This window comes from Alternaria metachromatica (genome assembly GCF_023757995.1).
Source record: "Alternaria metachromatica strain BMP 0045 chromosome Unknown scaffold_7, whole genome shotgun sequence".
Lineage (NCBI taxonomy): Eukaryota > Fungi > Ascomycota > Dothideomycetes > Pleosporales > Pleosporaceae > Alternaria > Alternaria metachromatica.
This window is the reverse complement of record NW_026055498.1, coordinates 1,137,448-1,164,455: the sequence shown is the minus strand read 5'-3', so window position 1 is coordinate 1,164,455 and position 27,008 is coordinate 1,137,448. Positions and strand designations below refer to the sequence as shown.

General features: G+C 53.6%; 11 protein-coding genes across 11 annotated transcripts; 8 read left to right on the top strand and 3 right to left on the bottom strand.

Moving 5' to 3' along the window:
• Positions 1-760: 760 nt before the first annotated feature.
• On the bottom strand, positions 761-2,727 carry J4E83_004380 (uncharacterized protein; the record flags this gene model as incomplete). Its single annotated transcript, XM_049331309.1, has 2 exons — positions 761-2,586; positions 2,649-2,727. 2 exons carry the CDS (start codon positions 2,725-2,727, stop codon positions 761-763), a joined length of 1,905 nt encoding a protein of 634 aa, XP_049189855.1.
• A 1,322-nt stretch (positions 2,728-4,049) lies between these two features.
• On the top strand, positions 4,050-5,573 carry J4E83_004379 (uncharacterized protein; the record flags this gene model as incomplete). Its single annotated transcript, XM_049331308.1, has 1 exon — positions 4,050-5,573. One exon carries the CDS (start codon positions 4,050-4,052, stop codon positions 5,571-5,573), a length of 1,524 nt encoding a protein of 507 aa, XP_049189854.1.
• A 763-nt stretch (positions 5,574-6,336) lies between these two features.
• J4E83_004378 (uncharacterized protein) lies at positions 6,337-7,940 on the top strand (the record flags this gene model as incomplete). Its single annotated transcript, XM_049331307.1, has 2 exons — positions 6,337-6,526; positions 6,607-7,940. The coding sequence occupies 2 exons, from the start codon at positions 6,337-6,339 to the stop codon at positions 7,938-7,940; spliced, it is 1,524 nt and encodes a 507-aa protein (XP_049189853.1).
• Positions 7,941-8,422: 482 nt separating this feature from the next.
• On the top strand, positions 8,423-12,781 carry J4E83_004377 (uncharacterized protein; the record flags this gene model as incomplete). The annotated part of the gene is made up of 5 exons (XM_049331306.1): positions 8,423-8,503; positions 8,557-8,745; positions 8,794-11,115; positions 11,161-11,592; positions 11,642-12,781. The coding sequence occupies 5 exons, from the start codon at positions 8,423-8,425 to the stop codon at positions 12,779-12,781; spliced, it is 4,164 nt and encodes a 1,387-aa protein (XP_049189852.1).
• A 182-nt stretch (positions 12,782-12,963) lies between these two features.
• J4E83_004376 (uncharacterized protein) lies at positions 12,964-13,803 on the bottom strand (the record flags this gene model as incomplete). The annotated part of the gene is made up of 1 exon (XM_049331305.1): positions 12,964-13,803. One exon carries the CDS (start codon positions 13,801-13,803, stop codon positions 12,964-12,966), a length of 840 nt encoding a protein of 279 aa, XP_049189851.1.
• A 1,484-nt stretch (positions 13,804-15,287) lies between these two features.
• On the top strand, positions 15,288-16,141 carry J4E83_004375 (uncharacterized protein; the record flags this gene model as incomplete). The annotated part of the gene is given in 2 exon segments (XM_049331304.1): positions 15,288-15,291; positions 15,309-16,141. The coding sequence occupies 2 exon segments, from the start codon at positions 15,288-15,290 to the stop codon at positions 16,139-16,141; spliced, it is 837 nt and encodes a 278-aa protein (XP_049189850.1).
• Positions 16,142-16,346: 205 nt separating this feature from the next.
• Positions 16,347-18,179, bottom strand: J4E83_004374 (uncharacterized protein; the record flags this gene model as incomplete). The annotated part of the gene is made up of 1 exon (XM_049331303.1): positions 16,347-18,179. One exon carries the CDS (start codon positions 18,177-18,179, stop codon positions 16,347-16,349), a length of 1,833 nt encoding a protein of 610 aa, XP_049189849.1.
• Positions 18,180-18,745: 566 nt separating this feature from the next.
• Positions 18,746-19,918, top strand: J4E83_004373 (uncharacterized protein; the record flags this gene model as incomplete). Its single annotated transcript, XM_049331302.1, is given in 2 exon segments — positions 18,746-18,751; positions 18,764-19,918. The coding sequence occupies 2 exon segments, from the start codon at positions 18,746-18,748 to the stop codon at positions 19,916-19,918; spliced, it is 1,161 nt and encodes a 386-aa protein (XP_049189848.1).
• A 495-nt stretch (positions 19,919-20,413) lies between these two features.
• J4E83_004372 (uncharacterized protein) lies at positions 20,414-22,038 on the top strand (the record flags this gene model as incomplete). Its single annotated transcript, XM_049331301.1, has 2 exons — positions 20,414-20,422; positions 20,458-22,038. 2 exons carry the CDS (start codon positions 20,414-20,416, stop codon positions 22,036-22,038), a joined length of 1,590 nt encoding a protein of 529 aa, XP_049189847.1.
• A 647-nt stretch (positions 22,039-22,685) lies between these two features.
• J4E83_004371 (uncharacterized protein) lies at positions 22,686-24,068 on the top strand (the record flags this gene model as incomplete). The annotated part of the gene is made up of 1 exon (XM_049331300.1): positions 22,686-24,068. One exon carries the CDS (start codon positions 22,686-22,688, stop codon positions 24,066-24,068), a length of 1,383 nt encoding a protein of 460 aa, XP_049189846.1.
• Positions 24,069-24,854: 786 nt separating this feature from the next.
• J4E83_004370 (uncharacterized protein) lies at positions 24,855-26,744 on the top strand (the record flags this gene model as incomplete). The annotated part of the gene is made up of 2 exons (XM_049331299.1): positions 24,855-24,862; positions 24,902-26,744. The coding sequence occupies 2 exons, from the start codon at positions 24,855-24,857 to the stop codon at positions 26,742-26,744; spliced, it is 1,851 nt and encodes a 616-aa protein (XP_049189845.1).
• Between the last annotated feature and the right edge of the window lie 264 nt (positions 26,745-27,008).

Here is a 27,008-nt window from a genome sequence, read left to right as displayed (position 1 = left end):
TCTCGAGCCGTATTGCATCAGTCCAACAGACGCAAAGAGAAGGAGAACATCCAGCCAAGAGGTAACATGGTGAAGTATTGACTTGAATTGCGTGATGATCTCGTACTGGAAGAATCCGCTGGGCGGGCGGTCCCGAGATCTTGAGCGGCTTGCGGCAGATATCGGCGCGACTACGGAAGTAGATAGCGAAGACTATCAGTCCTGTTCATTGAGCTGGTTGCTGATTTGACACCGGCCAGTCGCTGCTTCGTGGCATCTGTGTTTGCCGGTCCGCAAAGGGCTGGCAGTCGTCGACGCATGATGTGTGTAGATGATGGATATGCGGGTGAAAAGGAGTAGCGAGAAAGCCGCTCCGGTCAAGAACAGGCTAGAGTGGTAGCGCTAGATGACTCAGCAACTCCCGAGGTCCCTGGCGCCAGGGTGGCGTGTCGAAGCTGTTGCAAACTTCAACACCACAGAACAATGGTCACGCCTCGTGGAGGACTGCATCAACCTGCATAATTACATATCTTCGCTGATATACCACGGTAGCTTGGGACAGTGCGTAATGGACAGATTGAACAAATGGACTACCTAGGTATACAAGAAGTCCAATTCCCTTCCGCCTGACCTTAATGCGCCTCTAGCTGTGTCATTGAGCGCACTACCTTCGTCTTCCACGCAAACCGCTGATGACAATGGCGAGACCTTCCATCTCTACCTGGGCCGAATTCTTGCTGACTCCTTCTCACCCCACAACGCCTCTGACAAAAGAACAAGTCTAGTCATCGTCTTCAAGTACTTCTTCCTCATCACCATCGCCAAACTCAAGGATCATGTCAACTTCGCGGTTGATATCCTCATCGTCGTCAATTGTCTCATCGACTTGCTTAGCAGCATATGCCTCATTACGAGCATCCATCTCGGCCTTGGTAAGATGCGCGTCTCGTCCAGGTTGTATCCTGCCTTTGGCACTAAGCCTGGGACGTTTATCAGACTTGCGCGGGGAAGAGGGCGGCAAATCGTCGTCATCGTCATCTTCGTCAGAGCCAGATTCGATGGAAGTCTCGTCGTCGGAATCGAGCTTACGCTTCTTGCCGGATTTGTTGTGTTCGGACGATGTCTGCGGGTTCGCCTTTGCCAAGAAGTCGGCGACGTCGATAGCCTGATCAGGATAGCGCTCGTCGTCCGGGATGCTTTCACCAGCTTCAATACGCGCAGCCAGCTTCTGGCCCTCGATGTATAGCATTCCCAGGGGCTCGTTGGGTTTATTGGTGATCTGCTGTCTCGCCCAACCACTGACCGAGTCAACTGAACGCAGAAACCCTGTCTTTGACACAAGAGCAGCCTGGAGATCCTCCCTCCCACTCTCCATAACCCGAGGTAGGAGCTTGTCCACGCCGTTCTTCTTGACCCAAGTGTTCACCCACTCGTAAACGATGGCACGCTCGTCATCGGTCCAGGGATCACGCATCTTGGTCGTCTCACCAGTGTCGCGATTGCGCCACTGCGAGAGCTTCTTGCGGTACTTTAAAACCGAAGTATCATCGTTAAGATCGATTCGGTCAAGGTGGTCGAGGTCGACGAGGTGTTCGTGAATGTACGCATCTGTGGCTGTGTCGAAGACCATAAACTTGAAGGTAGGTGTCCAGCTTGTCTCGCCGCGCGTCCAAGTCTTTCCGTCATCTGATCTCTGCCAATACGTGTTTTTCTGCTTGTTCGGGATCGTGACGGTCGTAGGATCGGGTATCAGATACTTGGGACGAGTCTTGTCGCGCCACATCCTGGTCAACTCGTCTTTGCTGTACTTGGTGGCAATTTCTGGGATGACGTCCATTTGCGCGAAGACGTTCCCGAGCGGAGTGTTCATACGGTGATACACCCGAATTTGGTCGCGGTTATCCATCACGCGCATGAACTCTTCGGCATCGAGCCGCGCCGTCTGATTGAATACCGGCTTGGGTGACGTGTGTTGCCAATCGTCGAAGTTATACTGCAGTGTGAATATGGACTCGAATACCGGAATCACCTTACTGAACTTGGTCGGGTTCGTCCAAGGGTCGACATCAGGGTCAATGCATTTTTTCCTGGCCTTCTCCACCCACGCACCGTACATGGTTACCAGATTTTTGGCCAAGAATAGCTGCGAGAGTGATTGATGCTCCGGATTCCTGTCTCCGTGCACGCGGTTCTTGGGCTCCGCGTTCAGGTTCTCCCGCGACTGCTTCTTGATCGCAGCTGTCAAGTTGGGGACGAGCTCGTCACACAAGTTTTGGTAACGCTGAAGCCGCTCGGATCGCTGACTTTCGGCGGACCAGTGTGTTGCGACACCTTCGTCGGTGATATCTCCAGCCAGAAAGGCGTCGAGCTGTCGAACTTGAGCCTGCATGTCCAAGTCAACTACTGGCTGCGAAGAATGTCGTGTCAACGCCAGTAGAGCCGAGTATGTCAGGAGAACGTGTAGTTTCTCTGGCCCCAAGGGTAAGATCGGCGATGTTGGTAGCGGTGCCATCTCGTCTTCGTTGCTGCAATCTGGCGCCGTGTCTCTGGTAGTCGCCCGATCGCTGTTACGGTGTGCTTCCGCGGTGATGGGCGCAAGCGGCGTGTCTAGAGTGTAGAGCGTCAATGTTGATTGCAGATATTATCAATATCTACGCGACTATACTCACAACTATCGCTAGTTTTGTCGGTGCTGTCGCCAGTCGCGGGGTGGGTCGCATCAGCTCGCTTGCCTTTGTCGCTCTCCATTGTGTAATTGCTATCCATGTTTGCAAAGCCTCGCGCAGATTTCTCAATGCCACACGGAACGTTGCATGCGCGGATTTTGGCTTGGATGAAGGACCAGCAGTAACAGTGTGCGCTTCAAAAGCTTTGGCGATCGAAAGTGAAGAGGTCTTGCTCGCGGGTGAGCAAATCGATAGTGACGCGAGCATGTTATGACGCGCTAGTCAAAAAGCGAGGTCACACAGCTCTAAAGAACGAGCCTCATTGTTAGTCGCCGAGTATTGATGTGATGAACACAGCAGTGTCAGCAAAGACGCCCATAGGATAGACTGTCGCGAAAATAATGTTGAACCAGTGAACACTAAGCGTACTTTGTTCTCCGCAAGATAGGTTTGAACTCAATCGTTGCCTCCTGAGGTTCACCATGTCGGTTTAGCGTGCTCGATCGGGCTCGATTTGGACGTTGGTATCTCGAAGGCTCGTCGCCACGAAGTGGATCTTGCCATTGAGGCTGTCGCTCCAGAGGACAAGAGGTCAGAAGAAGTCTTGAATGCTGATTCGAGGATGTACTCGGCGTCTTTGCTTACGCTGGCCAGCAGTAATTAGACAAATACCAAGCTGTCTTTCATCCCCTGACTTCGGTCAATGCGCGGATGTACAGCGCAGCTTCGATCGTCCCAGCCGACATCAGACGGTTTTCGAAAACTCTGTATCCTCATGACTATCTCGCGCGTCGACGACAGAAACAGTAGCTGCTCTCAAGCACAGGATCAGGATTGTTCTAATATCTCAGAGACTGCCCGGTTCATCGGAGTCGAAACACCAGAAGTGAATGAGCCTTTTGAGGCCTTTCTCCTAGGCAGTGACGCGCGCACTGTCCCAATTTGTTAAGCCTTGTTTTGAAATCTTGAGTTTTCCCCTTCCTTGGCGTATATCTTGCTCAGTTCAGTCCGCGACCAACCGCGCCACCGTCACCACACCTTGAAGTCTCTACTTTGAGAATTGGAAGGACTTAGTCATAGCAGCCTTTTCGATCTGGCGCGCGCTCAGGACTGTAACGCGTGATATCTGCGCAGCTGACTTCGCAACTGTACCCCGCAAACATAGTCGACATCGCGCCGTAAGTTTAGAAATACTGAACTCCCGTACGCAGTAACAGCGCAGCACCGTTGGAGTCGTCTCATCTGTTCAATCCGGCATTTGAAGCGCATCGACTAACGATTTCTCTGAAGGGCTTTTCCACCTCTTGCCACGGCTTTTCTCAATCCAGCGCATACTCCTACGCTCCCAATACATATCTTACACGCATCCGATCGACCTTCACGAAAGGACAAGGACGGAAGAAGATGCCGCCCCACCTGATCGGTAGCCTGGCCCGCGAGATTCCCAGCGCGGAGGAGGTGCCAACACCCCAGACCAAGGCCAAGGTCAAGGTGCCCGCCAGCAGCCCGCCGGAACACCTTTCGTATACAGAATCCCTCCCCGTTGACGAAGACAGCGATGGCGAATTGTCGGACGACCCTGCGCCCTACGCCGGCCGAGAGCTAGTCAACAAGGAGCTCACACCGAAAGAGACGTTCACGCCCCACGACACTGATCCCACCAAGATCGAGGCGACATTCAAGATCCAAATGCCCGATGGCAAGAGCTGGTTCATCCAGAAGAACATAATCCCGGAGAAGCGCGAATCCGCCGACCGGGACTTGTACGAAGCCGATGACTGCATCTTCTTCCCTGACCTCGAGAGCTGCAAGGTTCCCAAGAAGGACAAGGAGAAGAAGAACAACCCTGTGGTAGAGTGGAACAAGGTTAGCGAGAACCGTTGGGAGCGGACCTTCAAGGGCATCAATGAGGTCTTCACCCCAAGCATCGCCCTCCGCCGCTTCAACGCCCGTACCCGCGCATATGAACACGTCCACGTTAACCAGTCGAAACTCGCCAACATTGACCCAAACGACAAGAAATGGAAAGACGCATACAACAAGTGGATCGACCAGATCTCGCGCCGGTCCAACGCCGCCTACGAGAAGAAGAAGAACCGTGACCACTGGACCGTCCCAGAGATCTGCGCCATGTACACTGGCATCAACGACTTCGTTCACACCAAAGGTTTTGACGCGTACGACACCATTACCACCGCCGACTTGTCCAAGATCGTCGAAGCCATCAACAAGGCTGGTGGGAAGAACCGTGGTCTGGACGCCCTTCGAGGTCAGATCACGTCGGCTCATGCGACGAAGAACAAAACGATGGCGTATCTCCGTGAGCACGCCCGAGACTTTCGACTGCTGGTTGAAGCCGGTGGTGTAGTGGGCGATGAGGAGCGGTACCCTAAGCACATGATTCCTCTCTCAGAGTTTCCAGTTGAGAAGCGTGCCAACCACCGAAAGGGTACTGGCAAACCCAAGGTATACAAGCCCAAGTTCCGATCTGTGAACACACAGACTGGCGATGACAAAGTGGTCCACGAAGACTACGACGGTGCCGGCATTACTTCGACTGCAAGGAAGATCTCCAAGAAACGCAAGCGCGATGCACTGGCATCCGACAGCGACGAAGTCGAGGATCAGACTGAGATTCTTGGTGAGGAGAGTGACGAAGAGGAAGTCGAGCATGGCTACGGAAGCGAGGCAGGCGATACCTCAGACGAGGAGGAAATCGGCAGTGGAACCGAGCACATGAAGGTGGCAGAGGATTTGGAGGAGACCGCAGACGTGAAGGCCGAGGATATGGAGGTCGAGAACGAGGAGCCCGAGGTTGTGAAGGCAGCGAACGTAGAGGCCGACGCCTTTCCGCCGACCAAGAAGCCACGTGTGACTGACCACGCCATTGAGCTCGCCCGCCAGATGCTCGAGGACGATTCTGATTAGTAGCTGACCGATACACCTGACACGGTCGCGATCAAGATAACGGCCTGAGGCTGGTGTAGCGAAAGCGCGGTAAAAGTTCGATGCTGGCGTGGAAGCTAGAGGAAGGTACGAACGACGTTGTCAGATATTAAATAAACGCACAGCAACAAAGCGGCTTCACCACTAGCGACTGTTGGGAACGAACGCACGCATGGATAGCATACTGTAGGCGTATAATGGATGAGAGCAAATCTCCGCGTGACTCCTGTTCATTAATATGCATGTCGCTAGAATGAAACTTTGCTTCCGATGGTAAGAGACACAATAGTTTGCGAATGACTGTATCGAGAGCCAGGTGAGGTGGAGGGAGAGTGGTAAAGAGTCAGAATTGACGAGAAGAACGCCTGTGACGATGGTATGGCCGCGCGTCACAGCATGGAAGGCGCAAACAGTCGCATTCCACCACGAACGTAGTCAAGGCGGAATTTGCAGTGCTAGTTAGCATATCGCAACTGAGTTCCTCAGGGGTAATCAACACAGTAGATGGTATGGATGAAGATGATGTATTTATGGCATGCGAAGGGGTGGTTGAGGATGAAAGGAGGTGCGAGGAAGATACGGCAGGCGCGACAAACCTGCCCCGCAGCATCGCCCACAAAAGCACACTAACCGCAGAGCCTTCCCCCACCAAAGGAAACTTGACGCGACATCCCGACTCATTGCAATTTTTGCGTAAATCGAAAGACCTGCTTTCGCAAAAAGAGCAAAAGGCACACCAGAAAACATGTCAGACACTGAATCGGACACTGCGAGCTCGGTCGGCAGCATCGTCGAAGACGCAAGCGAGCCGGATACGACCACTTTCAAAGATCTATTTTCGGATCGACAATGGACTCGTGTGTCGGATATGGTAGAGCACAACAAGACTGAGAACGGATTCGATCTGCCAGCAACCATCAAAGGACTTGGACCAGGTACGGCTTCCGACATTCAACGCTCATCTATGCGTTCTACGCCTTACCTGTTTGGGATAACCACTGACTGCCTGCACTAGACGCGGACGAGATCACCATCATTAAGCTGGTCAACTACCTCCGGTCAGAAGCGCAAAAAGGCACAGATCCCAAGAGTATCAAAGTAAATCTAGATGATCTCACAAGCGACAAATACCTACAGCCAGTATTGGAAGATGACGCCTTACTCTTTGAACTTGGAGATCTAATGCCAGACGATGACAGCAAGGCCATTGACTACGACGAGTATGAGGCGAAGATGCACAAGGACATGCAAGAAGACTTCTCTAAGATCAAGCTCACCAATGATCGGGACCAGGACTACTTCGAATCATACAAGGGCAACAGCATTCATCGTGAGATGATCGAGGATCGCGTACGAACAGAAGGGTACCGTGACTTCATCGAGAAGAACGCCGAGGTTTTTGCTGGAAAGACCGTGCTTGACGTCGGGTGCGGCACAGGTATCCTGTCCCTCTTTTGCGCACGTGCAGGTGCGAAAAAGGTGTTCGCAGTCGACAACTCTGGCATCGCTGTCCGCGCGAAGGAGATCATTGCGAAGAACGGCTACCAAGACCGCATTGAACTGATCCAAGGACGCGCTGAAGACTTCAACACCCAGCGGTTGATTGGCAAGGAGAAGGTCGACATCATCATCTCGGAATGGATGGGCTACGGTCTCCTCTTCGAAGGCATGCTGGATTCGGTCCTGCGCGCACGCGACATGTACCTCAAGCCTGACGGCATCATGGTGCCGTCCCACTGCAACATCCGTCTTGCGCCAATCTCAGATGCCGACTGGATAGCAGACAGCACGAGCGAGAAGTTCTGGAAAGATATCTACGGATTCGACTTTTCACCCATGATCCCAGGTGGTCTGCTCAACACACACGAAATCGGTGTCTTTGACGTGCCTGAGAAGGCGCTCTGCGGCACTGCGACAAGCCATCTGCTGGAGATGAAGACTGTGTCCGTGCAGGATCTAAGCTTCAAGGTGCCTCTTCGCATGACACTCGACCGCGATATCACATCTCTCCAGGCCGTCGCGATATGGTTTGACACTATCTTCATCCACCCTGGCAGCTCACAGGATGTCAAGACGCTTGACAACGTTGACTGGGGCAAGAACGGTATTCCGGGCTTGGGCTTCTCGACGGGTCCAAGCAACACACCTACACATTGGCATCAGGCAGTACTGCTGCTCGATGCAGAGGTCGCGGAGAAGCAAACATATAAGAAGGGCACGGTATTGGAGGGAAGCCTGACGTATGCGAAGGAGAAGGGCGATGAACGTGGTATTACCGTGACGGTGGAGTGGAAGGGCAAGGGCGAGCAGGGCGATGTGGAGGGCAAGGTGCAACGAACGATGGCTTAGGGAAATAGAGAAGGACGTTTGTAGACACCAGATATCACCTGCAAAGACGCGTCTATGTAGCCTAAGCGCGACACGTCGATGCCGGGCCGACATTTCTGATTTCGCGCTAGTGTTCCGATTCCGAAATGCACGCGGAAGGCTGGCAGGAACCCCGAGGCGTCGACAATGCATCTTGACTCCACGCAACACCCCATCTGCTGCGATAGGGTGATTTATATCCTCCCCCACCCGTTCGATCCGCTTGCAGCAATAGCTGTGCCGCATCTCTTCTCCACGATTGCCGATGTCCGAGGTGACGACACACCACGTGGATCGTGCGCGTGAGCTTCAACATTCTAGGAACCCTAGGTGTCGCATCTCGTACCGCGAGACACCGGAAGCTTAATATACGCCCACACGTACTACTGTCGCCTGGACGCTACTTGACATCCAGCGACTGCCTAATAATGCGCAATCAACGGTAGCCGAGCTCGATAACTTCTATGCGCGGTATCCTCCCTGGGCGACCCCAGGCTAAGCTCCAAGCTGTCGCTCATGGCCTGTGGGAAGGCCTCCAGATAATCGTATGACTACACCCTTTGCGACGCGCACAAAGACTGACTTGCGCTTCATATAGGTTTACATCTCCGGTAATGCGCTGATCATCCTCGATCGACCCAACCACGTCCTCCAAACCATCTACATCGACGAGGAATTCGAGCTTGAGGCAGTCGCGATCGACGAGGGCACCGGCAAGCTCGCGGCATGTTCGACGCGACACATATACATATACCGGCCATACGGGCAAGATGAAGGCGCGATCAAGGTGGGCACACAAGGAGGGGCAGCTAGGAATGACTGCTGATATGCGCAGTGGTCGCAACAGGGCAGCACGTCCCTGTCTGACGCCGATGACACGATAACGACCCTTTCATGGGGCATGCCAGACGAATTGCTCGTCGGCAGCGCATCCCTCACCCTCTTCAACACCCATAGCGACATCGAACGAATATGGACAAAGCAGCTAGCGAACCCTGTCAAGTTCGCCCACTTTTCGCCCGATGCCGAGTTGATAGCTTCGACAGGCAGGTACGACCGCCTCCTCAAAATATGGCGACGCACATCCTTCGGTTCCGCCGATCAGAGCTTCGACTACTTCTACCTCCCACACCCCAAGGCTATCACAGGCTTGCATTGGCGGCACCCGTACCACAAAGACCAGTCCACGGACAACGTACTATACACAATATGCGCGGACCAGAAGGTGCGAGTCTGGGTACCAGGAGAGCATCACGGCGTAGATGGCATGCACATGTGGGCTGAGGTGGACCTTGTAGAGTCGATAATGTCACGGCATGTGCCACTGGAGCAACAGTCGAAGAAGCGATATGCCTTCTTCATCGACGGCAAGCACTTCACGCACGCGACGGAAAGAGCGATGCAACAGGCTTCGGCAGAAGAGAAAGACCACGGCATCGCGCTGCATCACTTGATAGAAGTCGCGAATCGCAACCCGGAGATATGCGTTGTACTTGATGACAGAGGCAACATGTCTGCGTGGGGTTTTGAGAACGTAGGGGCAAAACAGAAGAAGGTCACCGACGTCTTCAACATTGCGCATGTCGATGGACTTGATCTACACTTCGCAAAGGAACCGAAACCCATCGAGGACAATGTACAATTCTACGCATTCATCGGCGACAAACCCGACTCTGAGTTGACCCTGCTATCGCATCACTTTGACGGGCGAATCGAGTGGCTAGAGTCGCGCATCGACTATCTGTTCGACCCTTCGTCACAGCCACAGCGCATTCAGCGTAAGGCTATGTGGACGGGACACTCGCATGCCATCAAGAAGGTCAATCGCACAGCTAGCGGAAGAGCATTGGTATCGCGGACCACGACAGATGAATGCATTGTATGGCTACAGCGGCAGAGCGATCAGGGCATGACGTTACATCGACACTGCAGCGTCAAAGTGACGGAGCACATCCATCGTACTGCTCTCTTGCATGAGGGTAACTTCATTGTCTTCCTACATCATGACGAGATCTCGCTTTGGGATACTCGTGGTCATGAAGCCGTTGAGAAGACACGGCTCGCATACAAACTCCAGGGTAAACCTCTGTGTCTGCTAGTGATACCAGAGGTCGAAGTTGGTGGACAGCGCATACACATCGCCACCATCAGTTCCGAGATGAAAGGCATCTGCTGGGAGGTCACACTGCCAAAGCCGGAGCGAGATGCACCTGGGGGTGAGGAACAGCCCGCCATCTCGCAAACCAATGGCTATACCAACGGTCATTCAGAGATCACGCTCAAGGAGTTCTCCACATTCAACCTTGGATCTGGCGACGACCTTGCCTTTGTACTGCCTGTAGACCCCGCTGGCACAGCACCCGTCATCTCGGGTTTTCTTGACACCTTTGCGCGAGATATAGCCATCTCATACACGAAATCCGGAATCATCAAGTCCTGGACCGCGCGTGTTAACATCGAAGATCGAAAACTGGACTGGCTGTTGACTTCGGAGGTCGAGACTGGCGTCAAGAACCCATCACTTGCTAGTGGCACGTCGATACGCAAGGCTGCGTTGGCCGATGCTGATCGAACTACACTCACTATATGGAATACCCGAAGCGCCCAGTTGGAACATGAAGAGACATTCGAAGGCAGCGGAGTCATCCAGGATCTCGACTGGTCTTCTACTCCCGACAACCAGTCCATACTTGCTGTTGGCTTCCCCCACCGTGTCGTCATCTACGCCCAGCTGCGATACGATTACCTCAACGCCGGTCCATCCTGGGTACAGATCAGTGACGTGCGCATTCGCGACATCACGCCACATCCAATCGGCGACTCGGTATGGCTCAGCAGTGGTAATCTGGTCATTGGTGCAGGCAATCAGCTCTTCATCCAAGATGAGCATGTCCAGGTGTCCGAAGGGCTATTTCCTAGCTTACGTACTATCTCACGGAAGACAGCATCTATCGACATCTTCGATGCAGTCAGCAGGCTCAACGGTCCACTACCCGCGTACCACCCCCAGTTACTTTCACAATGCGTCTTGGCTGGCAAGTTACTACTGGTGCAGCGCATCTTGATTAAGCTTTACACCACACTCAAGTTTTGGATCGAAGGTGAAGAGCTTGATAGCTCGCTGGGATTCGCACCTGAAGACTTCTTAGAAGCTGAGGCATGTACATCTGCAATTCCATCTAGATGTAACTAACCTTTGCAGACTCAAATGACTGCATCTCGAAAAGAGGTGCATTCATCATACGCCGATTTCTCTGACGATAGCGAGCCTGAAGCAGTCACCGAAGAAGTCGCATCTAGTCTCAAAGAGCTCCTAACCACTAAGCGGATACCGCTCTTGACCAGTCGCGAACAATTTCGCTTGGCCGATATCATCGAGTGTATCGGTATGGTAGAGAAGCATCGTCGGTCCATTGACGATAACGCTGGTCGCTTCTTGCTGTTCTTTCGACAGCACGTGCTGAGTGAGACGCATAAGGGACCCATCTCGTGGCGCGAGATCATCTGGGCGTTCCACTCAGGAAGTCAGGACATTCTTGTCGACCTTGTCAGCAGACACTTCAGCGGGAAGATGATGTGGCAGCACGCAAAGGAGTGTGGAGTGTTCATGTGGATGTCCGACATCAACGCATTGGTACAGTACACTCTTCCTTATCGGTGGAAAATGCTAACGACATCTAAAGCGCGCCCAGTTCGAGGTCATTGCTCGAAACGAGTACACGAAAACCGACGAAAAGAACCCCGTCGACTGCGCCCTATACTACATGGCCCTCAGGAAGAAGCCGGTTCTAGTGGGTCTCTGGCGAATGGCGACTTGGTCGAGAGAACAGGGCGCAACACATCGACTATTGTCGAACAACTTCAACGAAGACCGCTGGAAGACCGCTGCACTCAAGAACGCGTACGCATTGATGGGCAGGAGAAGATTCGAGTATGCTGCATCGTTCTTCCTACTTGCAGATCATCTACAAGACGCTGTCAGCGTTCTCCATAATCAGCTTGGTGATACTCAGCTCGCCATAGCAGTCGCCCGCGTCTACGGTGGTGATGACTCACCCATTCTACTGGACTTCTTGAGAGACAAAATTCTGCCCCAAGCTGCTAGAGAGGGCAACCGATGGCTCGCAACATGGGCATATTGGCTATTGAACAAGAAGGACATGGCCGTTCGCTCGCTAGTCACACCGCTGACAACTCTACTTGAAACCTCCGAACCGCCCAGTTCAGCCGCTAAATCGTACCTCACCGACGACCCCGCCTTGGTAGTTCTATACAAACAACTCCGCGAGAAGTCGCTCCAAACATTACGCGGAGCCACAATGATAGGCATGCGCGAAGAGTGGGACTTTGTGCTACACACCGCTGGCCTATACGACCGCATGGGCTGCGACGTGCTCGCCCTGGATCTAGTCAAGACATGGGAATTCTTACTCCCACCACCACCGACAAAATCAACATCAGGTCGTCCGCCGCTGAGCCCCTCGATGCCACGACAAAGCTATCAATCGCAGGGAAGGAACCAATCTGCGACAGACTTTGACTTCGATCCCAGGAAGCTGCTGCGCAGGAGAAGTTCGCTTGTTATCGCTGATTTACCGGTGCGGGAGCATGCTCATAACGATTTGGCGGAGAGCAAGGGCACGCTGGAGGAAAGTAGGGAGAGTGGGGAGGAGGATGGCGAGGAAGAAGGTGAAGAGGATGAAGAGGATGGAAAGGATAAGAAGAATGACGAGAAGCCCAAGGAGGAGCCGAAGAAGAAACCGCCGCCGACTCAGTTCAATGAGCCGGATGCGAATAGTTTGTTGGATGCTTTCGGGTTTTAGTAAGGCTGGTTGGATGATACATTGTGGTTCTGATACGAAGGTTTCGGGATAGTGGCATGGCTGGGTGTTCTGGGCGGTACTAGGTAGGTATAATAGTGGTTGCATGTATTAAGAAGTTACTAAACGAATGTTCCATGTCATATTGATCTGCATCATCCTGACTCGTTGCTCAAGCTAATAAACTAGACAAAGAATGCAGCAGCAGCAGCGCCAAGTCCAGCCAACAGCGGCGCACCCCTAACCATCGGCGCACCAGCCTCCGTCACCTCAGGCACAGGCGCAGTCCCAGAAGCACCTGTCGCGTCCGTAGAAGCACCCGTAGACATGGCACTCGACATCGTCGGTGTAGCCGCAGCAGTAGCTTCCAACTTCTCCGTTCCGGCGGTGATAACAAGGTAATAAGTTCCGAATTGCGTCGCCTCGATCTCCACCTCAGAAACATAAGGTTCGTCAGGCGTACCACTCTCACTGCAGTACGCTGGCTGGGAGACAGACGAAACAGCAGAGCCATAGCCGTAGCTCAAAGTCTGCCTGACTGTCTCTGTACCTGCAGGTTCGGAGCCGCGCGCAGGATACGTGTGTGTTCTCGTCCAAATCTCCTCGGTTGTCGAGATGTAAGCGGGGTTCTGGCAGAGGAGACTAGCGAGGTCCGGGGGGTAAGATACCGTGCATGTGCGGTTCGAGCCTGCTTCTTCGGGGGTCGGCCAGGTGCAGTCAAGGGCGTAGGTGTCGTCCTCATCGTCGTCGCCGGTTCCGGCGATGCCAACGTCAACTGTGGTGCCGTAGTATTCGGGACCTATGGTCATGGTCATGGGGCCATTGACACCGATACTCAGAGCGTCCAGATCGGTTCCTTCGTCGTATGAGACGGCGACGGTGGTGTGGGTTTCGTTGGCGGCGATGACGGAGCCGACGAAGCCGATGTTGTCTGTTCCGAGGCCGTTGGAGGGCATCCAGAAGGAGGTTGTTACTTGGGCTGAGGCGCTGGCTGCGAATAGCATGGTTGAGAGGAGGGGTGTCATTGTGGTGGTGGTGGATGCAGGTGTAGTGGGAGATGATTCGTGATATGCACAACACAAACATTTTCTCACGAGGTGTTTACGTCCCTTTAAGCATCGTGGGGTTATAGTAGGGCATCCTCACCGGTTAGCCAAGCCCAGGGCGCAGTACCTTGGCTTGGACGGATGCTGTTCCACATAAAGCGGTTGCAGCGGCTATCATCTGAATGAGTTGGCGTTCTCCTCAAGTGACTGGAATGTGGCGGAAAACCTGTCTTGGTTTTACCACACATTGGCGCTGGTGGCCTTGTTTACAACAGAGCCTAAGCAACTCGGGTCTCGTATGCACTCCACGCGATTGGTCCACTTAGCGATGCAGTTGCGGCTGTGCCTGGCTGTCACGGCTGTATGATCCGGGCGTAATAGGTGGAACTCGGATGGATAAACGGCAGATACCATCCGTTGTGCATTATGATCGTGATCATCTTAACGTTGCCGTATCTGTTGTACTAGCAATGTGGTTCAGCGACTTAACGACTAACCCGTTGTAAGGCCTCTGATCGGTGTGGAATACCAAGATCGCTTGCCTTACGAGCCGAGACTCAAAGGGGGCTGTGGAGGGTCGTCTGGTCTGAAGTCAACCCGAAGCATCGCAGCAACACTCCGCTAACTTCGATGGGGCGACATAACTCTTGGTGGCGACCTTTTCGTCGACTTGTGAGTGCGCCTCTTTCTATCACCGTGAACCATCACGATTCGAACATAGCCGTGCAATCATAACAGCGCAGAGAATACGGGTTGATGGTCTTCGACAACTCACAGCGAGCTGATTAGTGAGCAAAGTCACACTCGCTCGCAGCATTGAGCACTTCCCGAGGTCATGACGAAGATGGAAGTGAGGACGTTCTCGTCATCGTCACTGAAAAACGAACTAGCATGACACTGAGAGACGAAGAATGTGTGATAATAGCGGCGTGGTGTTTGAGAGGTTGATGAGTAGCCTTGTCGTTGAGCTTTGCTAGATGGTGCCCCGGTGGCCCCGGGGACGGCATGACAGAGTGTCACGTGGTCGCAAGTGGGTCCGCATCCTCCGGCTTGAAGGTATAGCCGAGTGCGCGTCATCGCGCCGGATTGGTAATCCATCTCAACACGCGTCGAACGAAGGCGACAACCTAGGTACTGTGTAACGTCGCACTTCAACACCACACACCTATCGTGATGCCTTCTCAACGCGACTTAGAAGGCGGTAGCGTGCCAGATGAGCGCGCGCCATTGCTCTCGCATGATGCCGCGCGTCAGCACACACCCACACCATCGGAACGCGACGAAATCATCGATCAACCGGAAAAGGCGGCTTCCAAGACCTGGTATTATGTTTGGAGAGGCATGCTTGCCGTCTTCGCGATACTGGTCATTGCTGTCTTCATCAAAGGCTGGATAGAGGCTGATGACGTCGATGTATGTTCCTCTACACTGTTGCGGTATATCAAACCCCGGAAGCTCACAGCATGCGTAGTTCGATCTCAAAGGCGCATTGAAGCGTGCATTGGGTGGGGGGTTGAGTGGTGCTGCGGCGATGATACTGCAAGTGTTGCTGTTGATGCCCATCCGTACGATCATGAACTACCAATATCGCCATGGAACATCGACGACTGTCGCAACTAAGACTCTGTATGCAGATGGTGGCATAGGTCGATACTACCAAGGCATGGGTGCTGCTCTCTTCCAGGGGCCCATCGCTCGATTTGGAGACACAGCCGCCAATGCTGGTATCCTGGCCTTGCTGCAGTCCAACGGCTTCTTGAAGCAGCTTCCATCGCCAATTCAGACAATCTTTGCATCTGCGTGCGCTGCAGCTTTCAGGATGCTACTAACACCAATCGATACCTTGAAGACTACTTTACAGGCCCAGGGATCTAGTGGCTGGGGTCTACTGCGGCAGCGCATTAGGACCGACGGCATCGGCTCTCTGTGGTGGGGTGCTTTTGCAACCGCAGCAGCGACCTTTGTTGGACACTACCCCTGGTTCGCCGTATACAACTTCCTTTCCGAAACCATTACAGAGCCATCGAGACAGCAGATCGGATGGTGGTTGCTACGGGCGGCTTTCATCGGTTTCTGCGCTTCGGTCGCTTCGGACACAATATCGAACTCGTTACGCGTTGTGAAGACATATCGACAGGTCAACGATACAAGGATATCCTATACCGAGGCTGCCAAGCAGGTCATCCGTCAAGACGGCAGATTGGGTCTATTTGGGCGCGGATTGAAGACGAGAATCATCGCCAACGGTCTGCAGGGCATTCTGTTTTCGATCCTGTGGAAGCTGTTCCTGAAGATTTGGGAAGACAAGACGGGTTGAGCGCGACTGCGATTGGGTCGACATATTTGAGGCAAATGAATTTCGGCTTGACTACTGCAATGTGCGACTCATACGTACGACGAGACCTCTTCTTCGACGTGCAACATTAACGCTGACATGCGTACTGGGTCCCTGCTGAACCGTAGCCTCTTAGGATACCGGCTCAACCATCTCCGTATCCGATACTAATCCTGATCACCTCAGCTTATCGCTTCGTCTTCTTCGCCATCGCATCCCCCGCATCGTTCTCATCCCGCTTCCTCTTCGGTGACGGTCGCCTGCTCTTCTTCCCCTCAACATCCAAGGCCGCATTCTTACCAACCTCAGTCGGGTCGTCAACCGCAACCGACTCATCCACTTGAAATTGCCTCAGCTCGTCCTCTGTCACATTCGGAACAAACAAAACACCGCCTGTCTTCCCTTCTAGAAGCCCTCTCATGTTCTTCCTCTCCGTGGCAACTTTGCTAACCCTGCCATCGAGCTTTCCCCGGATGGACGACACGTCGCGCTGTGGTCTAGAAGGTGCAACATCACCGTTCGCGTCTTTGAGTACCTTGCCTTCGAAAAAGGCGTTGAACGCTTCCATCACGGACACTGGACCAGGGAGCTTTATGACATGACCCGCATCGATGGTCGCGCGCAGCTTCCTGTGGAAGAGCGTCATCCAGGCGTCCTCCAGTGGTGTGTACGGGTATGCAGCCTTCTTGGTGCCAATTCCATGTTGCTTGAAAACGTCGGTGCGCCATTGTGTTATCGCGACGATCTGGGGCTTGGACTTCCAGTCGATGTCATCCTGCTCGACGTCGGTGTACGTGACGGTCTTGGACTCACCGGTCACGTTGTTATGGAGCTTGATCGTGAGCTTGTGGACCGACTTGTTGCCCGTCCGCGGGGCGTCGATGTTGCCGTCTACCACCTCCCATCCGCTAGCTTCATCTGAAGAGGAAGCAGGGCTGGAGCTTCGCTCAGCTTTAGCGTCGACCTTGAGGTTATCGCGACCGGTGTCTTTCGTCAACGTGTCTCCCGTGGCTGGCGGCTGGGTGGATGTCTTGGTAGACTTCTTTGGCGATGGCAAAGACTTTCCAGGTCCCGCGGACTTGCCAGGCGAGGAGCCGAAGACAACTTTGAGTTCCTTCTTCTTCGTTGTCTTGAGTTTGGTTTGAACACCTGTCTTCTTGTTCTCCGTCGCAGAGTCAGATTCATCCCCGCCCTCGACGTTGTTGATGTAGTTCAGGTAGCCGTTGTGCCTGAAGTACTTCTCGTCCAGTACATCGTCGGTATCATCCGGCTCTCTCAAAGGTTTCGCATTGTCAGCAGGATCAGACGGGAAATCCGCCACCGAGTCATCATCGCCTTCGTCGGGTAAGTAGCCTTCGCGCGCTGCCGAGGGCTGGTCTGCGGGTGTCTCTTCGCTGAAGTCTTCGTCGAAGTCTGGATTGTTGATAGACCGCCATCCCGACTTCGTCTGGTAACCGGCGGGATTCCACGAGGATTTGTCTATGGTTATATCGTGGCCGGGGTTCTCGCCGAACGCTGGGTCGTTGATGGCTTGCCATCCGGACGTGGTCGGGTAACCGGCAGGGTCCCACGAAGACTCATCTATGGGTTGCCATTCTGAAGTGGGAGACGCCTCGAGCTGCCGAGGGGACGACTGCATCTCTGCCGGGATCATCAGTGCCTCCAATTCCTCCAAGTCATCATCTTGGTCCGCTGTCTCATAGTGGTCCGTCTTCCGAATAGGCGTTGCCTCCTCCTGTCCACCAGTTTTGGTGGCAACGCGGTCAGGGAATTCGGGGACGTGGGTTGTAGCGCGCGGGAGTGGAAGGTTGCCGGCGATGTCAGCGTGACGCGAAGAGCTCGTAGGACTCCTGACAGTGTTGTCAGTCTGGTCGAAAGCGTCAATAGAGCTACCGGCCGCGCTGTGTCCTTCCCGCTCGATGCGCTCCTGTTCAATGTCTTCTACAAAGGTGCGAATCCCTGTATGAGGTGGAGATGACGGCGGCTCCACGTCAAAATTTGTGGCTGGTTTCTGGTCCATGGTGTAGGTTGTGGTTGTGGTTGGGGAGGAGCAGTTGCGCTGGTGGTGTGATTTGCGGTCGGAGTAATGGCCAGTCCGAGTTGCAACGACTGTGAAGTTGAGTGATTCGGGAGGGGCGCGGCTGGGACGATGGTGAACGAATGCTCTGGTAGGTCATGCTCTATGCGAGTAGGACGTGGTGGACACCCCTTCCTTGTTTATGTCAGCACACCGAACTACCGCACGGTTCTGGAGATGTATCGGAGCTAACCGTTGACGAGACCGGCGTAGAGGTCACCCATCAGCTTGGCACTGTTTAATGCCGCTGCTTGCGCTTGATCTCAATCTCGACATCTTCTCGACGCGTCCGAACACGACCGCTGCACAGCGCCCCCTACGCTGTGCGCTCACACTTCGCTTGTACGCACCTCCGAGCGCCGCATCCGCATCCAAAGACACCCGTTGCATGCGCTGAACAAAACTTCACAGACGCCATGGCCCCAGCCAGCAGCAAGAACCACCCCCCTTGGGCGACGACTGAGCAGACCTCTGCGCTGAGAGCCCACGTCGTCCTTCAGCGGCATAAAATGGTGGTACCTCCAAAGATCCTACCAGACGACGTTGAACGCGCCATTCAGATCCTGGATCAGCACGACCCGTCAACAGCGAAAGCGGATGCTAAAGACCTCAAGCCAATTGATTACGCCAAATACGCGATCAACGACCACTTGCGGCCAATGGCTCTCGCAGCTGGCATGCACAACCTCCATCAAGAAGGAATAAAGAAGGGTAATCTAGTCGACCTACTGACAGACTGGGATTTACAAAACGTCCCGCTTATAGCGGCTCTGCTACCGCGCTCGGACAAGGCCACTAAATCCGCCATCCCTAAGCAGGTCGTTTCGACGCGGAAAAAGGCCGAAACGGGGCCAACGGAGTCGAAGAAACGCAAGGCTGTGCCAACTAAAGTCACAGCGGCTAAAAGGCCCCGCAGCAATGCCAACACTCCTCTAGAGGACTACGACATCGAAACGGAGGGCCGAAACGAACCAGATGACGGCGACTCCCTTCCACAATCTGCTGTCGAGGGCAGCACGCCAACTCGACCACTGGCTCAGCCGCGATCGCGTCTCCGCAAGCCTCGAAACCCTCAGCCGCTTGCTACCGAGACGGACCTCGAAGTAAACAAGGGCATGGCTGCACTGGCGCTGAGGGAGTTTGGGGAACACAAAGGCGGTAGCACGGACGAGGCATTGACCCACAACCGCGAAGAAGACGACAAGAGGCTCGAGACTGATGTTGAAGAGGTGCAAGTGCCAGCTTCAGGGCGACGTAGCACTAGGGGACAAGCGGGTGGGCGCGGGAAAGGCAAGAAGAAGAACAGCAAGGCTGGCACAACGAAAGAGATGCTCAACAAAGATGGCACGCTAAAGACTGCTAAACAACTTGAGGAGGAGCAGCGTCTGAAAGATGAAGAGGAGGAAAAGAAGCTGCACGAAGCGCGCTCACTAGGTCACTACTCAGACCCTATCCTCGCAAAGCAATTTCGTGTCGTGCACAAGACAGTTCGTGCTCCCCTGGATGGACACATCCGACCTGGTGTCAAGCCTGCACCTACTGATCAACTGGGCTCCTGGCGTCTGCACGAGCGTCTCACGAATCAGGCAAAAGAAGAAGGCAAAGACCTAGATCTCTGGATGGGTGGCGGAGCGTCGCCATCAAGGAACGATTCCGAAGAGGACATCTACGAAGAATGGTAGGGCATGATGTTGGTATGGATGGATGGGCACACTAGTGTCGGGCGATAGCAAGCGAATACTTCACGTCAGGATGCTTTGTGTCGTGTCGCAGAGTGTTCAAACCCTTTGTTCAGGAACGGCGACGCAGGGATGATGAATACGACATATCCCTTTTGTACTCTACAAAAGCGCTCAAAACAAAGAACGTAGCATGAAATATCAGTTTCGTTCAACTAAACAGCTACAGCTTCGTCACGCTATCCTACTGAACGCTCCTGAAGTTTCCCACTTGCTATATCTCGTATTGTATTCCCCTTCCAGAGCTTCCCCCCTCTTCCCGACTGAAGATGCCGCCCAAACGCGCAGGACTTGATCCTGATGCCGCAAGTAGCGCAGAAGAATCACCAAACGCCCGAAGCGCCAGAAATACAGATAGCCCGAATCCAAGAGCGGGTAGAACATCGACGCCAGTATTGCAGAGCAGTAACGTGAGCGCCAATACCAGGAAAGGGAGACATGGCAACGGTCCTAGATCTGAAGATAATGCCAAAGAGTCCCAGAGGGTGTACGAACACTTGGAAGCACAAAGACAAGAACTCTCGCAAGAAATCAAAGACACGAAGGAGAAAGCCGAGATACCCGATTTTGAGGAACACCTTACAAACCGTGCTCGGGCGCGAGATAAAAATGCCGGAAATCGAATAGCTCTCGTTCGTGCGGCCAACAAGGCGGTAGGCGGGCAAGAGAAATTCGACCGCGTTGTACGCCGGGAAGCCCACGCCGCACGCACACATGCGACTGCCTTATATGAAGACTTTCAATATTATCAGACGCCTGAATTTCGTTCTCAGTATCTCCAAGACATTGATAAGGTGAAAGACCGAATACAGCAGTCCATACGGGATGGGCAGCCACCTGGGCTACTTTCAGGAGACGATGCTTACGATAAATTCCTACGTCCAATCCTCAAATCATTAGAAGATGATAAAGTCGGTCAAACGGAGACACTTGATTACGACAACATGGGCCCACATCACCTACACGTTAGGATACCAAGGGCAAAGAGCCAAGCTGTGGGATTAGGTAGACCGCGATTTCCCCCAATCGATCCGCCGATCAACCTGAAACTTGATGTCGAAGCGATTGAGAAGAGAAGGAGGGAAGTAGAGGATGAAAATAAGGATGGCAAGATGGCTGAGTCACACTCAGAACGTCGAGCACGAGAGACCGGGCTCTCAGAAGGACTACCCTCAGATAGTCATGTCCATGACGCATTATCAACAGCCATAAATCTCATCAGGACGCGACTGGAGAGCGGCCTATTCATTTCAGCAGGCGAGACGTGGAACGACTGGAAGACTTCCGACGAGCGAGATGCACCGAATGAGCTTTACGACCCACCGACCGAGGAGGATACGCCAGATGACAGCGATGACTCTAGTGACGACGAAAACGACTTGTTTGCAATCAGTTACCGCGAGTGCAGTGGTTTGACAGGCTGTCCCCGTAGTGGCGGCGGTGGTGGTGGTAGCGATGACAATGATAGTGACGATGACGGTGATGGTGGCAAGAAGAACAAGAAAGACACCGGTGACCCAGGAGCACCGGCCAATCCTGCCGGTGGCCTACCAACTGGGTCCAAACCTCGACCCAAAGCGCCAGGCAAGAAAGCGGAGAAACATGACTACTCGCAATACAACCGCGTACAACTACGTATAGTTATGAAATTTTGCGGCGAAAAGCAGAGTGCTCCAAAGAAAAATGAACTCTTGGAGCGCGCATGGGAATACGACGAGTCAGAAAAGCCTGGTGCTATTCATCACTTTATCCTCAACGATAAGACAGCCGCGCAAAAGCTTCTCAACGAGATCACTAAACCAGGTCATGATTGGTTAGCCGAATATCAGAAAGAACTCGATAAGCAGAATAGAAAGGCCGGAAGGACTGTACAGCAGCAAGAGGCCGCTCCAGAGGAGGTCAACGAAGACGATGTGGAAATAGATCGGACTGGCGAACAAGTAGATACTGACATACCCGAAGAGGACTCTCCCGCGTCGACTGGAAAGGGCACATCCAAGAAGGCATCTAAATCTAAGAAGAAGAAGAAGAAGACGCAGCCGAAACGTAAAGAGAAGAAGTAGAGCCCCTCTTCTATCCTATCCATCTGGTTGGAAAGGGAAGATGGAGAGAAGCGCAGCCGTGTAGATACAGGTATGGGGATAGAAGGATGTTCTTCTCGCGCGTAGCTCCGCGGTCCGATAGGATAGACCAAGCTTAGTATAGCTCTTACAATGTCAGTTCGTTATACTTCTTCACAGCGCGCGCTCTGCTTTGAGCGATTGATTCGAGGCACATCTAGACTACTAAGCGCCGAGTATAGCTCAAGTCTTGTAGTATCTGACTGCGGAAGTGTTCCGCGATGCTGAGGCTCGTGCTGGAGCAACGCAGACGCTCTCGTGGCTCATACTGATATCGAGAATTGATCGATGACGTACCCCCAATCCGGTTAGGGTTGCGCTGTGTAGGGTCAGAGTGGTACCTCGCACGTGCGGGACACTTCACCTCCCCGCAGCATGGTCACCCACCCTAAGGATAGATAAAGTACTGGCAACTTCGATCATAAGCGTATCGTTGGCGCGACTCGCGTGCCGCTTCCCATACAACGCGACCCCGGTCACGATCCTTGGCGCATACCACCGCAGCCCATCTTGCTCCGCCCGCACACCCCCGAACCCACGAACACAGCGACGTTACAGCTGTGAACCCGCAGCGCGCGACACCGTACACGATGGCGGACAAGTACAAGGGCTGGGTCGTCGAAAATGCCCATAAGCCAGCTTTTCGAACAGTCTACCAGGGCCGACTCGGATGTTCAGATATGCACAGGCTATCGAAGGCTACTTTGCTGGAGATCGCGCTGAACTTTGACCGAAGACATCATCCTCTGTCTCTGAGCGATCCCGACATCAAGAACAAGATCAATGCAGCACAGCTAGCTGAGGTGCAACAACAGGTGGAAATCGCGAAGCTGAAGAAGAAGGGCATAAAGACAGATGCAGGAGGTACGGGACAGAACGACAAGGAGGCGGCAGCAGGTTCGGAACAAGTACAGAAGACGGAGACTACGACAGCGTGGCCTGGAAAGGGCAAAGCGCGAGGTCAAGACGGAGAGGCAACCTCGGACAACAGCGCAGCAGCGGACCTAGGTCAAGATGGACATGTGCGTATGGCGGGAGATGAGGATGCGGCGGAGGCAGCACCACCGGTCGATCTGACAGCCGAGGCGGTCCCTAGTCCGGTCGACGACAAGCGCAAGCGCAAGCGTACTGACACAGTGAGTTCATTCGACACCGAGCGGGCCGGCAACGTGCGACCGCAGACATCGTTAATCGTGAAGTTGAAGTTGCGGGGCAGTGCCAGGGTTGGGACTCGCGGCATGCAGACTACAACCCAAGTAAGCAAAACCGAGTGCGACATGATAACGGCTCTTGCTAACGACTATGCTCAGGGTCTCGGTCTTCATCAGGGTCAGAACCAGGTTGCTGAAGACACGCGGCCAGTGAAGGCCCGGCGCCTTGTCGACAAGCCAGGTTCGAGGCTACAACATGGTTTGGCACCTCCTCTTGCGCTGGCAAAACCCCTGGAAAGCGGCAAGAAAGACTCGGGCGATGCAGTCGCTAGAGGAATGGGCGATGTCTTCGGTAGCGCCGATCCCGCCAACGCACTTGAGCAACGTTCGTCTCGTCGTCAACCGCAACGTATGAAAAAGAAGAAGGCTAGCGTGCCAGTCGGCGACACATCGGAAGAGACCAAGGAGGCATCCGAAGGAGATCCGAAAGACACTGTGGCCGGTCAAGACGTTAGTGAGAAGCTCGACTCGGACGCTGGTTCTCTTGCGGAGGAGGACGACCCCACATGGCCTAAAGACGAGAACGGAAAACCCAAAATATTCGGATCGGATGGTACCATTGTTTGCTACCTCTATGAGGAGACCGAAGAGGAGGAGAAGCTGTTCCCTTATAATTGGCTGAACGGGCCTGAGCGCATGCGTCGAAATGAAAGGCAAGCGAGGCGAAGGAGAGCGCAGGCTGAGAAGGAAGCTGCAGCCAGGGGCGAGGAGTACGTGCCAAAGCCGAAGAAAGAGCCGTATGACTGGACCAAGCACATGTAGATGCTTCGCGACCAATATTTGGCGGTATCGGCGGGAACCGGTTATTGCGACTTCTCTTTGTTTTCGAGGCCGGTCGACTTGCGACGGTCGCTAAGCGGGCCAAGTAGCTGCCGCCGTCTTCGGCAATACAAACAATGAAAAAGTACATGACGATTTCTTTGTCGCAAGATCCCATGTTGGATTTGAATAGAAGTGGTGCGCTGTCCTCGGAGCAGTTTCCTCGTCTTCAAGCCTTCCAAGTTCATACGCATGTACACAGACAGCTCTAGCGCATCTATATCAAACAAAATCTCCTAACACGAATTACAGATTGAGCCGCGATCCTTTATTATGCCTCCGAAAAAAAGTGATGAGGGGAAACAAGGCGGCAGAAAGAAACTTGGCAATACGGAGATCCATTTCAAAGGATTCAATTGGAAAAAGCTCATCAAGGAGTTGAAAAGTGCACAGACAAGGCAGCGTAATGTGAAGAATGAGATCGAGAATTTGATGCCGCAATATGTCCATCTGTCCGAGGATCAGCGCAAAGACTTTTTGAACGATGGAGGTAGAGCTCTGCGTAAGGATACAAGAGGAAAGGCCGCCTATAAAGTGATGGATCTACAGCAACGGCTTGAAGACTTCCTATTCTACCAAAATTCGGTAAACCGATGGAAAAGATATTATCCACTGCGGGCGACGAAGAAGGAAAGAGAAGAAGGGAAGAAAGTAAACAAGCAGCCAATGTTGATTGAGCATAGAGGAGAAGACAGGTCCCAGGAGGCGTACTATTTCTATCTTCGCGAAATGCTTCAGTACTATGATCTCAACGGGATAGGTTTACCGGAGTATAGGCATCAGCGAGGAGGTCTTGATGCCACGGAGGAAAGCGGTAGCGAGCCGAGTCGTGAGATCGAATTAGGACCAGGAGATCTGCACCTATGGACCCCGCCATGGAGACGCGTACCCGTCGGCTTGCGAGAAGAAGCTGCAACGGAAGACCTAGAGCGAGAGTTGGAGGATCCAATCCGAATACGGGTGAATGAAGAAGCGATAGAGGCTCGTCGTGAAGAGTTCGAGAATATCGTTGACGACGATGTAGACCTAGAGTACAGGACGCACACGGAAAGACGTGCGGCCGAGCTTGAGGCTTACGCAGACACCAGACCAAGTACGGCCAACATCTTTGTCAGGACTAACGCGGAGGGAGGTCAAATCGACGAAGATAGGTTTCGCAGAATCCAGACAGCGTCAGGAGTCTTCCTTGCCGCGCTGGAATCCTCCCACGACTGGCTTACGTCGTACGACTGCTTAGGGTTGGTGAAGATTTGTGGTATTCCGGAGCACTTCGAGACCAGTGCTGTCCGCGATGAAGATCGTTTCTATGATTCGCCTGACGAAGACGAGGATTTCGATGCGCCGTTTGACCCGCCCAGTGATGAGATGGAAGGCGGTAACGATGGGGAACATGAAGAGGGTGTTGAGTCAGCGAATGACGGTGCTAATGATGATCTCGAAGACGACGGAGGCGATGATCTGCCCGTTGATGGAGATGGCGAAGCCCCTCACGCCACAGCCATGAGCGGAGAGGAGCCTGATGATACCGGTCGGCAGCTGAGAAACGGGAAACAGCTAAGCAGCTCACCGATGCCAAAGGCGAAGCGGGTGAAAAGAAAGACAGGTGGTGCTCAAGCTAACACAGTGAGTAAGGGCGCCGGCAATGATGCAGGGCCAGCGAATGTTCCAAAGAAGAAAGGCGCGAGCAAGCCTGTTCCTGGGAACGGTACCAAGGGGTCAACAGAGGACGAAAGCCGGGAAAGGGTCACAGCTAGCATCGACTATCCATACAACAAGCGGGAGTTCTGTCTTCCGAAGAAAACTCGTTGGGTCGAGGACGGCCGGCTACTGTCAACGGTGTGGGCGGAGGCAACAGATGGTAGACGAGAGAGACATGTCGGCATGATTAAAAGACCCTACTCTCCAGTGAACTCACCTCCTCATTCACCTATCGACCCAGATGTAGTGGACATGTCCACGATACCTGACGGGAACGGTCTTCCAAACGAACCCAAGCTACGCAGGTGTGGGCATGGCAACACGACGTGTCGTGCATGGTGGACGCACGCGACAGATGAATGTTGGGCACTTCATGAAGAGCCAACTTCATTGCCAACATCCCGCATGGACATCGACGCACCAGTCATGCTCGACGTCCCCGAAGGAAGTCGTAAGACATATCATGGCCGGCTACATGACCACTATGGTCGGAGGATTCGAGGTAAAGCGACATGGCCCCGAATAGGTATCAGAGTGCCGTACGAGCCCACTACTCTCACCACCCCCGCTGAAAGTGTTAAGCACATGAATGCGCCTCTCCAAGGATGGCGTTCTCTTGCGGTGCCAGTCATAGAAAAGGCGCTGCATAAGAAGAACCAGTGGAAATCGGACCCAGACCCAACGGACAGCGGCGACGAGTACGACGAAGGCGACGAGGGTGAATCCGACGACGAAGATGATCTTTTCCGCATGTCGTACGAGCAAGGTTCCTTTCCAAATGGCCGGCCTGCGCCTGTTGTACCACCGACGATGGCCCCGGGAACCACCAACCCAGACGATACAGCCCCAGCAAGTGCTGCTACTGAAGCTATCGCGCCTGCAGAGGATGACGAAGTGGGTGATGATGCGGAGGATCTGTAGACCACAGTACTACCAGATGCCATCGAGCCATCGGCAGGTATGTATCGGTATTGGTCCATGCTCATTCGTTGGAGCAACGGGGAAGTTTCGCGGCATGAAGTTTGTAGGTGGAGGGAGTGGTGTCATTTCGGCTTTCGTTCGTGGGTGGGCGGAGGGACGCGTCGTCTTCGCGTTAAATCAGGTAGACATGATCTCCCTACCAGAGAGGGAGAGGACGGGTAGCAACTGTATTTGTAGCGCGACGTGACTTCAATGGAGGACGTC